General features: G+C 37.5%; 1 protein-coding gene across 1 annotated transcript in view; it reads right to left on the bottom strand.

Moving 5' to 3' along the window:
* map4k5 (mitogen-activated protein kinase kinase kinase kinase 5) overlaps nucleotides 1-13,423 on the bottom strand; it is a 49,814-nt gene that overhangs the window by 14,673 nt on the left and 21,718 nt on the right. The window contains exons 6-20 of the mRNA XM_017463938.3: nucleotides 13,308-13,363; nucleotides 11,089-11,136; nucleotides 10,823-10,865; nucleotides 10,531-10,603; nucleotides 10,220-10,351; nucleotides 9,048-9,110; nucleotides 8,822-8,903; nucleotides 8,401-8,517; nucleotides 8,066-8,144; nucleotides 4,412-4,470; nucleotides 4,130-4,197; nucleotides 2,946-2,990; nucleotides 2,667-2,709; nucleotides 1,834-2,038; nucleotides 1,294-1,379 (exon numbers count right to left, since the gene is read on the bottom strand). Of these exons, the coding sequence (XP_017319427.1) occupies nucleotides 1,294-1,379; nucleotides 1,834-2,038; nucleotides 2,667-2,709; nucleotides 2,946-2,990; nucleotides 4,130-4,197; nucleotides 4,412-4,470; nucleotides 8,066-8,144; nucleotides 8,401-8,517; nucleotides 8,822-8,903; nucleotides 9,048-9,110; nucleotides 10,220-10,351; nucleotides 10,531-10,603; nucleotides 10,823-10,865; nucleotides 11,089-11,136; nucleotides 13,308-13,363 (1,199 nt within the window). The remainder of the gene's footprint in view (nucleotides 1-1,293; nucleotides 1,380-1,833; nucleotides 2,039-2,666; nucleotides 2,710-2,945; nucleotides 2,991-4,129; nucleotides 4,198-4,411; nucleotides 4,471-8,065; nucleotides 8,145-8,400; nucleotides 8,518-8,821; nucleotides 8,904-9,047; nucleotides 9,111-10,219; nucleotides 10,352-10,530; nucleotides 10,604-10,822; nucleotides 10,866-11,088; nucleotides 11,137-13,307; nucleotides 13,364-13,423) is intronic.

Genomic DNA, 13,423 nt, shown 5'->3' with positions numbered 1-13,423 from the left:
TAGTGTCAAACATTTTCTATTTACATTACTAAAATCAATACAGCCATACAAATGCAGTTACTATTAAAATGTACTACTGATTTCCTTAACACTAGTCAGTGTTGTGGAATAACCTTGTTTCATTAATAGCAACTTTGATCTATTTTACTATTTGTTAATGTGTTATCTGCCAATACTGCTTACTTGCAACCTCTCTCCCCTTGTACGATTCAGAAACATTTGGAATGACTTTCTGATGTCTTCCCAGATGAATACTCCTTGACACACCTACCAGCAAAGAACCCAGCTGGACATGTTAATTACCGTCAATACCCTCATGTTCCATTCGACATGTGCAGCTAAAAATACTGGTGTGATATTAGATGACCGATTTAAAGTTTGTCAACACCAGATTCTGCAGATTTCTTCATAACATCAGATTCTGCTCAACTGCTTATAAAAATCCTAGTCATTACTATACTTGAGTACTGCTCCTCTCACTTCTTGCTGGTCTTTCTTCACATTTTCTCTACAATGCATTCACATTGCAGCTGCCCAACTGGTTAATAACTTCCCAAAGCACTTTCATGTGATGTGATGCCCTACTGAGGACAATCTAATGGCTTCCTGTAACAGAAATGTTGTCTTGGCATTGCGTGCATCAACCAGCACTGCAATGCACACCCTAGTTCACAACTAGACAGCTGCATGTCAACTCTGGTCTTCCACTTCAGGAAGCTTGGCATGTCTGTCTCTCGCATCGTCTCGCTCCCTCTCTCTGAGGTATTATTGTGCTCATAAAGCAAGATATTCCTACTTCAGCGCCCTGGCTGGTCACTGGTGGACTAAGCAATTTGTCTATAGTGTATAGACCTTCCACATCAGACAGTATCTGGAAGAATAACATCTTACGTTCTCAGCATTTACCTTGCAGCAACTGCCTTTTGTATTACCTATTGTTTTTTTTGTCATTTATGCACCAAGTTTTGAAATTGTCATCTTGTTAACTTTTGTATTGTGTATGCACTTAGCTTGTCTGCACCAGTCTTTTCTTACTACGTAGAATACTCTAACATTTGTACAAACTAGCATATGTCTCTTGTCTAGATGTGATTCCCTGCATTATTGACTAGATGCTTTCAATTGTACTGATTAAGAACCTCTGCTAAACAAATAAATGTGAATGTAAATATGGATGGACCTGTGGAGTACTGACCAACACTTTTACTCCCTCTATTTGCCCTACATATACACACACACACACACACACACACACACACACACACACACACACACACACACACACACACTCACAGGGAATTCTTTCTTCTCCTTCTTTTGTGCCTGACCAGGAGGTGATCTAGGAGCGTCTCCATTTAGGGTGTCCTCAGAATCCTCGCCTATTGGGTCGAAAGGGAGAGAAAGAATATGAAGGTATTCTTAAAAAAAGGGGGGGGGGCAGTTATGTAAGGAAAGGAGGAATGGAAATGCAACGGATAAAGTGAAGCAAACAGACAGTGGTGGTGCTGCAATGTCTTACCTCCTGGTTTGGAATGAACAGATGCTTGGAAAAGACAAGCAAACAAAAGGGAGAGGATGTTTAGAAAAAAAAGAAGAAGAAAGAGACCATTACAGTTCTAGGGTCCAAAGAACAGGATATTAGAATGAGTGTCTCGCAAGGAGAAATGGCAAGTGCAGTGCAGACAGTATGCAGGAAAAAAAAAAAAGTTCACTAGTTAGGTGAAGGGAAGAAAAGTTTTGAATAATGGCATGTAGATGGTCAGGTGCTGGGTAAGGCTGTTAACTTGGTAATGCACATTTAAAATCAGAGCTCATATGCGTGTATAAAAGTACCATGTTCTGTGGAGCTTGATAACAGTCCAGGGCTGCTCACACTAGCGGAGAGGTCATGCTGCATCTGTTCGATCCTGTTGCCTCTCTCCGGTGTACTCTGCCTACGTGGCCCTTGGACCAGGCCATTATCTGAGCCTGGGAACCGCTTAATTGTCGAAGAGGCATCACTTAAACTCACTTCATCAAATGAGCTGAAAGGATGTGGCTAGCATGGAAAGGATAATGCAGATATAATACTGATAGACTTGTGAACAGAAAGAACACTTTCACTACTATTTTACACACACACACACACACACACACACACACACACAGTCAGTTTGGAGACACTTGACTGAAATGTTTTGATCTGAAGGTGTATGATTAAATGTTTGAAACCAGTGTTCTAGACATTTTTTGTGCCAACATATTTATTTCTTTCATTAGAAAACTAAAATTTAACAAAAAAAACAAACCTTTTTTTTTTTTAAAAAATGGATGAGTAGTGAAATATTCCCAAAAGCAGCCAATAAGTGTCCAGCATAGGTGGGAACTCTTCTAATACTGTTTAAAAAGCATCCGATTCCTCAAGAAATTGGTTGAGAAAAAGCCAATAATAAATTTCTGAAAATTCTAGGCAAAAAGGGTGTCTACTTTGAAGATGCTAAAATTATTTTGATTTATTTTGGATTTTATCACAACATAATTCACATAGTTCCATTTGCATTATTCCAGAGTTTATGACATTATTATTTTAAAGAATGTAAAAATATATAAATAAGGAATGGAGTGTCTCTAAACTTTTGACCAGTTGTGTGTGTGTGTGTGTGTGCATACAGAAACAAGAAACTTACCTTAGGGGGAAGAGGTGGAGGCACACCATGTTTTAGTGTAGATCTGGAAAAATGTATGTGAAAGAGAGAGCATTGACGTGGGTGTTGAGGGTCAGCAGTTGTTTGGACTTGTGAGATCTGTGTATGCTGTACATTGGCCTAATTCTTTCCAAAGTGTTATATAACTACATCTAAAATTTTAAATCACATTTGAGAAAGAACTTGTATGCATTCAATCTAAGATTACATTACATCCATGAGTATTGTTTAAAGTGAGCCTATAAGAAACAGGAAACTTACATCTCTACATCCACAAAGGCGTCCTCTAGTGGAGTCATATGTCCGCTAGGGTAAAGTTAGGACAGAGGGGAGCAGCAAAATAAAAGAAAGGAAAAAAAAAAGAAAAGAAATGAAGACAGAGAAGAAACTTGTTTGTTAATCATGGCACTTACTGTATTTTCCAGACAGTAACTCAAATGCAGTATTTTATTTAAAAAAAAAAAGGAACCCTTCATTTCCATCTGAACTTAATCAAAGTTGCATTAAATATACCAGATATTATTTCCCAAGGTAACCCCGAACAGCATTTCAGAGACTAAGTCATATGAGCCATGTATTTCTTTTATGAACTTAATCCAATTACACAAAAATTAGGCTTTTTATTTAATTGTGTACAATAATGTATTAGTTACATATTGGGACCATAGTAGGTTTATTTAAAAAAACAGACTTCTATAACAAACTACTATTAGATTCAAGTAGACAATTACAGGCTGACTTGTTTTTGATTTACTGAAGTATACACTAAATCCTCTCCAATGACCCACCATTCAAATGGGCTAATACAAGAACTTAATAATAAATATAATAACTTTTGGGGTAACAAAAAAAAAAAAAAAATCTATGACATTTTTTCCCCTCTCAAACCAAAATGGCTTCAGTGTATAGCAAAAACAGAAGAACTGGCATTGCTGTTCCAATAATTTCAGAGCGGAATAATTCATACGAGAGAAAAAAAAATGCTTGCAGAAGTGCAAAAAAAACCAAAACACAGTTACAGGATGAACGAGCAAATGCAGCAGTAAGAAGATGCACAAACAGGTTGCCGAAAAAGTATGGGTACAAATACACACACTTCTTGCTTTACCGTATGAACAACTCGTCCTCCACACTTTTCAGGAGGCTCCTTGAGTGGAAAGATGAATGGGAGCAAGAAAAACAAAAGGAACACAAGAAATGAACAGAGACGTTCAACACAAAGGGAGTAAGAGCAAGCAGGCAGCAAGAGCTCAGACACACAAACGGGGCAGGTTAGTGTGCGTACACACACACACACACACACACACACACACACACACTCAGAGCTTTGTGATTTACAAGAGAAAGATTTCAGACAGTGGCTACGTTATTAAGTAGTGATAGGAGGCCACCTGCCGGGAGGCTGGTTTGTTTATTGTCTCCGTTCCAATTGTTTCTATAGTTACCTGGAGGAGATTCCTCCATCAGCAAATGGGCTCCACTGAGAGGAGAAATCATTCTCTCTGGTCACATCCTGTGGAGAGCGACATCATATTGTTGCATCATTAATCCTCGCAAATCACACAGTAGGCTGGGTTATGTTTAGACTGGCATTTTTGACAAAACTGTGTGCAACTGCATACTAGTAATCAGTTTGGTTTCACTACTAGTTAGAAGTTCTAGTATTCCAGCTGTAGTGTCTGGGTGAGCCGAGACTGAATAAAATTCTACAGTGTTGAAGTCCTCACCATTTCAGAGCTTGCTTCGGTTTCCTTCTTGAGTGGAGGCTCAAATCGCAGCTTATTAACTACAACACAGCAGAAACACATACTGGATTAAGAAACGTTCACAATGCCATGATTCACAATTATCACAAGACCTTTTCTGCTTGATCTGCACCATGTGGGCATGTTAGATTGCATACTGATTGACAGTGACATCTCCCTGGCAATGCAAATAACTCAAACTGTGCTAGTATTAAAAAGGCACGTAGGCATGACAGAGTCAAAAAGAAGTCATGGGATGGTGTGTTGCATTTTATACATTATTCTATTAGCACTCTATTTAGGAAACAAGGTAGAATAATGTAAAACACTGCACTTTGGATACATACCACTGCTACTTACCCCTCAGCTAGTTTAAAAAACAATACAGAGAACGTCATGTGCCTGATTTAATAAAATGGATGATGGCGGCAAATAAGAGGACAGTAAAGCTAATCAAAGAGCAGCAAGGGAAGCTTGGCAAGATTATCATACAAATGCGTAAAACGCTAATGAATATTATTAAATGGGTCACCAAACACATTACCACACAAACTACTACACAAAAATAGTGTATGTGAAAAGGTTAAAGATTTTTTTTTAACTAGATGCAGTTTTGCTTAAGTTCAGGCACAAATATGCAAAGTGAACAAGAAAGAAGTCTCTTTAATTCCTGGGATTGGGGTAGAAGGGAAGCTGATGTCCATTCATCCGTTTTCCATACCACAAGGAAGCCTAGAGCCTATCCAGGTGAACTTGGGGTAACTAATTTTAACTTTGATAGCAGTGACTTCACTTCTACCAAATATAGCCCAGCTCAACTCAAAAAAACAAAATAGCAGAGTGTTTATATTCCTTAAAACTTCTGCTGTTGGCACTCTTGAGAGCTGGTGGCTGGCCAGGTTTACATCTGGTCTCTTTCTTCTGAAGGCATGCAGACATTGCACTCGCTCCCCACCAGGGGGGAGAAAGAAAGAAAAAAAAGTTCAAATGAACTTCCCTTGGTATCCATGATAGACAGTCAGCACAATGCTCTACAGTGACAAAACACGAGTCAAGTGCGTCAGAAACACTTTCTACATAACCATTTATGGCTGAAGACTGGCTGTACTCTAAGTGCACTCAGAGACACCCACACATGCACAGCGATGGACAAAACACAGAAACAAGATATCAGAACTTGAGAAAATCCAAATATAATAACGGTCAATTTAGATATTCAAAGTAGTGCGTCTGTTTGCATTTAACTTTTGGCTAGATAGCCGTGTTAGCAGCATACAGCTTGCAGAGAGAATAAACTACATTTTAAGATATATATATATATTTTTAAATAGGGGCTCGTTTTAAAATAATAGTTAATAAAAACTTTATAAAGTGATGACAATGGCATACCTGATTGACTGCATGGATAACGTGCGACTATCAGTAATGACATCTGGGCTGTATGATTGTGTCTCAGAGGATGTGAGACAGAAACTTTGCGGCAATAAAGCAGAAGAGGTTTTTACAGCAGAAGCTCCAACAGGTTCTACAGATCTGGCCAAGATTTTCAACTAGAACACTGTTAGACCAGCCTCTTTAAAATAATAATGGTTTCTGCTTTTGGAACAGTTACTTTCAAATGTAAAATTCTACATCACCTGGTATGATAACATGCACACTTGGACACCCCCTCCAAAAAAACAAAAACAAAAAAAATAAAATAAAAAATAAAAACACCAACCACTAATACGGTGTGCAAAACAGACCAACAAAACAGAAATACACGTCAGCCATTATCGTGCTTATTTTAAATTGCAGATTTTATATACACATCAAGACCAACACACGCCATGTACAGTGCACATAGGACACCATTTACTCTCTCCCTCCCACAAATGACCTGGGCCAGAGTCATTCTCACACTCACACTTGCCCTTGTGCAGCAGCAGCTGTTTGAGTGTGTGGTCAAGCCCACAAAGTTGTGAGCCACATGAGAAAAATCATACATACTCTTTAAATAAGTATGTGCAAATGATTCCAGAAATAAAATGAAAAGAAAACATGCAAAAGTGAAATTAACGTATGCGCACACACAAAGATGAAATGAAACTCAGGGTGCAGCACGGCTTTATTCGTTATACAAAGATCACTCTGGTACACACCAGCTAGATCGACCATTCTAAGTCACAGTTGACACCCCTCAGAGACTGTGTGCAAATTTGAGTTGGGGTGTTTGCAGTTGCTTACTGCCAAAAAACAAAACAAAAAAATAAAAAACCCCAACTTCACGCAAATAATCATCTCAGGGCCAAGAAAAAACAACCAAGATAAGGTGCAATATGTGCCAGTGTATAAATTCCTATGAGGTGATCTGTCAAACATCGAATTTATTTCAATGCCAATATTTTGTTGCCTCCAAAGACAAATAAATCCCAAACAGCCACTTCTTCTATATCCTGGTCAGGGTTGCAGCGGATCCGGAGTCTATCACGGGAACACTGGGTGTGTCCCCATGTTCTTTATTTGTGACATATGATCACTTGGTTCTGTGTTTGTCCCCTGCGTCTGACTTATGTGCATTTCAACAGTGGCGAGGCAGTCAGTAATTTCCAAGACACACCTTACCGACCAAAAAACAAAATATCACAAGGATATTCATTTTCATACTCCTGGTTAACAGCCTGCATTATGAAAGGAGGTGTTGTGACACAACATGTAGTATCCACTGTACATTTAATGCATCATTTCACTTTTAAAGGACTAGAGTAAAACTAGGTAATGGCAGGCAGATATTCAAATAACCCCAATTCAAATAATGAAGCCAAAACTATAAAGATTATCTCGATCCTATACGTCACATGTCTATTACCGTGTTGAATCATTCATTACAAGACTGAAATGGCAACTCAGTGACAGAGAGAAAAGCAAAATAAAAACAACAAAGAGGGAGCTTTGAAGGAGCACTGGAAAAGCAGAGATTTTCAACAAACATGCATATTATTTAGGCTTGGGGTGATTGACCATAATATCAAAAATTGTCGAGAGATTCCAAGTATTGAGATTGTTATCAAGTCGGATGATTTAAATCACCCGACTGTCTGGAAAGGTGGCTCCTGCAGCTTTAAAACTGACAAAAAAAAAATTGCGTTGTATCTCATAATATGCAAGAAGTGTACGATTAATATAAATATGAACTAAATGTCAGTGTAAGAAAGATTATAGGATTATTCTGCATAAATAGCACTCAGATATGATGCTCAAATGACAAAAGAGAAATTACAAAAACAAAACTTGTATGTAATCTTAATCTGTAATCAATTCAGATCAGATACCTCAGATTTGCAGATTAAGCCCATTTTACACCAGAGGATATGAATTATTTTTGTATGTTGATCGTCATCGCTACAGTGATTGTTTTTTGCCTCTTGGACTGGATCGCCAATTTTCCAGTTGATGACTATGGGTATTAGGCAGGCAACTCCACTGACTCAAAGAAATTTCTTTAGTATTAGGCAAATTAGTAAAGTTTGTAGTTTTCTATAAATTATCACACTACTAAATAATAAAAATGATTTCTCTCACTAATGAGATAATGCTATGTAAAGCCCAACTGTGTTGTGACTTTGGGGCAATGTGATTCCACAGGTGCTCACTTACAGTCAATCTCAGAACGAGTTTTTCCAGCTCGAGCATCCTTGTTTGGGGCTGAACGGATGGTGTGTGGGGGATGTGGTGGCTAGAGAGTGAAAAAGAGTCTGCAGTTAGACGTGTTAATGCTACAATACTGCACGGTAGAATAAAGGAACAGTGTTCTACTGTGTAAGAAAAGCAGGGCGTGTGTGTAAGACGGTATAAAACATCTTTTACAGCACTGGTTGTGTTACAGCATGTCACACAGAGACGTCACTGATTGAAACAAGCTACCGAACAGTTTCAGGATGTCTACATATCAGTTTTACTATCACTCTTGCATATTGGACACTGTGTATTACCTCCAGGTCATCCTCGTCTTTTTCGATATAGAGAGGCGGGTTGTCTGGGTTATTCATCTTTTCCAGCAGCTCAACTGCAAGTCTGCGACTCAAACCTGACTGAGCCACAAACATATGCTACACACAAACAAGCACAAAAACATTAGAAAATGATGGCACTATGCAAAACACAAAAATCTCAGTACAAAACAGCTGTACGGTCGACTACTGCAGTGAGTATGAACACCAGGGTGTTTTAAACTTCACTTCAGCCACATCCAACATACAGAAGCGTAGTGACACATGATAATGTCAACCCAAATCATTCACTATAGGGGTTTTGGGTTTCCTCAGTCAGTATCTGCACAACGGGCCAATGTACAGCACAGTAACAAAATCTATGGCAGTAGAGGTGCAGCTGGGTAAAAGCACAGGCTCATACCGTGAGCAGTTTTTCAGCTGTAGGCCTCTTCTTTGGGTTCTTGGTCAGAGACACTTTAACAAAATTGTGAAAGGTTGTAGACCTAAACACAAGGGAGTGTTGAAAGAAAGAAATTTCACACTGGTTTTAGAGAAGCAAGAATGCAACACAGGACTGTAAAATGAACACTGATCTGTATTAGGAATTTATTCTAAACAGAAAAACACCTCAAATTATATACACTCACCATTTAATCTTGTCCTTTAACTTGGGAGGCTGGAAGTTGCTTTTGGACATTAGGAATAAAGCCCTGTACACACAAAAATTACACGCACATTAGTGTACAAACAAATGTGGCCTGTTGACATTAAAGTTTAAGCTTTTAAAACCTTTTTCCATACAATTATTTTTGTAGTTTCTATATTTCCCACTATTCATATATAAAAATGTATTATATAATATTGTAGTCTGTTCAGGGGGGAACACAAGAATACAGACTGCATATTGTGTAATGTCATGTATTTCTCAGAAGATACACTTCCAGGTGAGAAACACATCATGAAATAAGTGCAGCGATATATATGAAATCCACTGTATATTTCATGCATCATTTAATGGACACAAGGAAATACTGTGTCTAATTAAACCAGACAATACCAGGAAACCATACTACAATTCAAGTAATGAAGTCGAACATAGTATGTCATTACCTATAGCCTATATCTGCCATTTGTTTGGTCATTCACTATAAGAAGAGTGTAAACGATGCGCGACAGAGCCACGTGATCAACCTGTTCGAGGTCATGAAGAATTTCTAACATGTAAGAAAATTTAATCAGACGTGTAGTGTGCAGTCCCAATTGGCTAAACATATCAGAAGTCTATTTAGAACACCACTTAAAGCGTGTGACACTGCCTTTATCTGCATCATGTGGTTGCTTGATAACCATTTACATGCTACAGACTGCCAGCTTTTTCACAAGTGTGAACTTAATGGCAAACTATGGAAGAAAAACACAGGTGACTGATGATATTGAGATTTAACTTTGCACAGTCACAATGTAAGCACCTGCATCCTGAGTACATAACATACACAGTGTGAGGAAACAGATTCATTCTTTTTTTTCCCCATTTTATTTCAGCTAGTTTTGTAGCAATATTTGTTTAGTAATATACATAGTGCACGTATTTTTTATTTTTATACACACACACACACACACACACACTATTTATTTTTATATATATATATATATATATATATATATATATAAAAAATGTATGTGTGTAATCTATATACACACACACACACACACATTTACATCTATATATTTTTAAACTCTTCAGATTTTATTTATGTTATACATTTACAGAGCAGCAAAACAAGAGTCATGATAAGGAGTGTGTGAGCATAATGTGTACCTCATCGGGTGAAGGTCAAACATGGGGGGCTGCAATTCAGCAAGTTCGATGGAAGTAATACCCACAGCCCAAATATCACACAGCTGATTATAACCTCCATTCTTTTCTACAGCAGCCACTTCTGGGGCCATCCTATACACAAACAAACACAGAAATTTACTCAGTCTCACATCACTCTCTCATTCCGAGGTCTCAGACTGCTCTCTCACCCTCTAACACATTCCACTCAAAACGCCACAAACAGTCAAAAAAAAATAAAAAATTGGATTATTTACACGGTGTAGATAAAATCTTGAAATTACAGGCCTTACCAGTAGGGGGTGCCAATAAAGGATTTCCTCTTGGCAATGGTGGCAGTTATTTTGGCAGCAACGCCAAAATCCGCTGAGAGAAAAAAAAAATTCAGGATAAATTTTGATCATAAACACTGACAATTAATCTGCAAATATACTGAAGCTAAGTACTTAACCAATTCAAAGTTGACATACAAAAAAAATCCATCCTAACAAACATTCTCTTTCCTGTAGAAACAGTCTTGTACAAAAAAAAGAAAAAAGAAAAAAAAAAGAAAGAAAAAAAGAGAAGAAGAAAAAAAACACTCACCTAGTTTGACATCTCCATCTTTAGTAAGCAAAATATTTGCCCCCTAGATATAGAACCAGAATTAAAAAGGCAAAACAAAACTAGGTATTCTAATTAGAGGGAATCTGCCCTACTCTTTAAACTGGAACATACATATTTTGACACTGGAGGCATTTAAAAGTGTATTTATTTAATAGCTTTCTGACCAAAAAGAGGAAGCAGGAAGAAGTTACAGAGACACAGTAACAAAAACAATAAAACACAATGAGCAATGGAAGTAGAGGTACCTTGATGTCTCTGTGCATTTTTCCTTTGGAGTGGAGATAACTCAGACCCTGAAGGAAACAAGCAGAAATATTAACAACAGAAACATTGACAGATCCACATAGACCCTGTAGGCTCAATGAAGTATTCCAGTTAATTTAACTTACTTATACAAATAAACACACATACACACAACTGTGAAAAGGTTCTAGGCACATGCAAAGAAATGCTGTAGAGCAAAAACGCCTTCAAAAATAATGAAATTCAATATTTCTAAAATTAAAAATAAATAAATAAATAAATAAATAAATAAATAAACAAACAAACAAACAAACGCTTAGTAAACAGCAAGTAAGTAAACCATAGTAAATGAAAGTCAATATTTGGTATGACCAAAAAAAAAAAATTAATAGTAGTCTCAGGTAGAATTAGTGCAGTTTTATAATGAAATTAGCTGTAAGTTTTATTGAGCATCTTGCAGAACCAGACACGGTTCTTCTGGAGACTTTGACCGTCGCACTCGCTTCTTATTTTTGCAGCAAAATCCAGCAGCCTTCATTATTATGTTTTTTGTCAGAAAAGTGCTTCTTATATAATATGCTACTTTCTTTACTGACATACAAAATTTTCTGTAACATTTAATTTTGTGTTGGAAAATTAATGTTTGAGAATCAAAAAAAAAATTTTGGTACCGACTCGATAATGTAGAAGTCATAAAATAAATGTCTATAACAAAGTTTGTACTAAAAACATAGGGCACCTAAAACTTTGGAACAGTACTGTATACATACACACACACACAGTAATATTAATATTCAGATAACGTTCACATCAAACATCAGAATGATGAAAAGAGTGATCTCTGATCGCGGGATGGATGTTGGTGCCGGATGGACTGATTGAAGTATTTCAGAAACTGCTGATCTCCTGGGATTTTCAGATACAACAGTATCTAGAGCTTACACAGAATGGTATGAAAAACCAAAAAACATTGAGTGCGGGACAGTTCTGTTGATGGAAATGCCTTGCTGATAAGAGAAGTCAGAGGAAAATGGCCAGTTTTAAAACTGCCAGAAAAGATATAGTAACTTAATCACTCTTTCTGCTCACCACGTTTCTAAAACCATCTCAGCATGCATAAAATAATTAACCTTGAGGTGGATGTGCAACTGTCCAGTTTCGGCAAGTCTGTGTCCATGATAACCTCAGGTTCCAGTTCTGTCAGCCAAGAACAAGAATCTGAGGTTGTCTTCTGCTGTTGTAGCCCATCTACCTCAAGGTCTGATGTGAGGTGTGTTCCGATATGCTTTTCTGCTCACCACGGTTGTAAAGAGTGCTTATTTGAGTTACTGTACACTTCCTGTCAGCTTAGATCAGTCTGGTTAGTCTCCTCTGATGTCTATCAACAACAAGGTGTTTCAGCCTACAGACCCTCCTCTCACAGGATGTTTTTCCAAACTATTCTGTGTAAACTCTAGGGACTGATGTGTGTGAAAATCCCAGGAGATCAGCAGTTTCTGGAATAAACACAAACCAGCCGATTTAGCACCAACAACCATGCCACGGTTAAAGTCACTGAGATCCCCCTCCACAGTGATCACCCCAAACTGATGTTTTGATGTGAACAGTAACTGAGGCTCTAAGCCTGCATCTGCATGATTTTGTGCACTGCTGCCACATGATTGGCTGATAGGATAACTGCATAAATGAGCAGATGTACAGGCATTACTGTTAAAGTGATGGGTGAGTGTAGAATAAGTAAATTGCTAGATGTGGCACGATTGGCTAGTGTCTGTGTTTGACAGCCACCCAGAGAGCACGACCAATTTTGTTCTCTTGGACTCCAGGCCATGGATGGCTATGGCATCCTCGGAATCATATTTCATTTTAATAACATTCAAATTTTTTTTATTATTATTTATTTAATTTTTTTTTATAAACGTGCCACTTTTTTGTCCATTTGATTGAAGCATATTTAATACATTGGCAAAATAATAAATTACTAAGGGACAACTTCTGGGAGATATTTATCTCAGAACTGCCTGAGAACACTTTTTATAACAAATTTTTTTACTCAATTTTCTGAGAATTGTTTTAATTCACGGAAAGAAAATAGCGTGAGACAATTTACCTGCTGCCATCAGAAATACTGTTTTAAATATTAGTTGAAATCTAATCGGTGTTTTATTTATTGTAGCTCTAGAAAAGCGTCATTTGCATATTACTGGCTGTAAGAGCTTACCTGTAATGTCTCTCTGCACATGTAAGCGATTTGAAGTTCAGATAGAGGGCCTGTAACTATACACAAACATACCACATCAGCCAAACATACAAGACACTCGGGTATAAATATTTACA

Source organism: Ictalurus punctatus, chromosome 3 (genome assembly GCF_001660625.3).
Source record: "Ictalurus punctatus breed USDA103 chromosome 3, Coco_2.0, whole genome shotgun sequence".
Classification (NCBI taxonomy): Eukaryota; Metazoa; Chordata; class Actinopteri; order Siluriformes; family Ictaluridae; genus Ictalurus; species Ictalurus punctatus.
The sequence above is the reverse complement of the archived record's forward strand: the minus strand, read 5'-3'. Positions and strand labels throughout refer to the sequence as shown.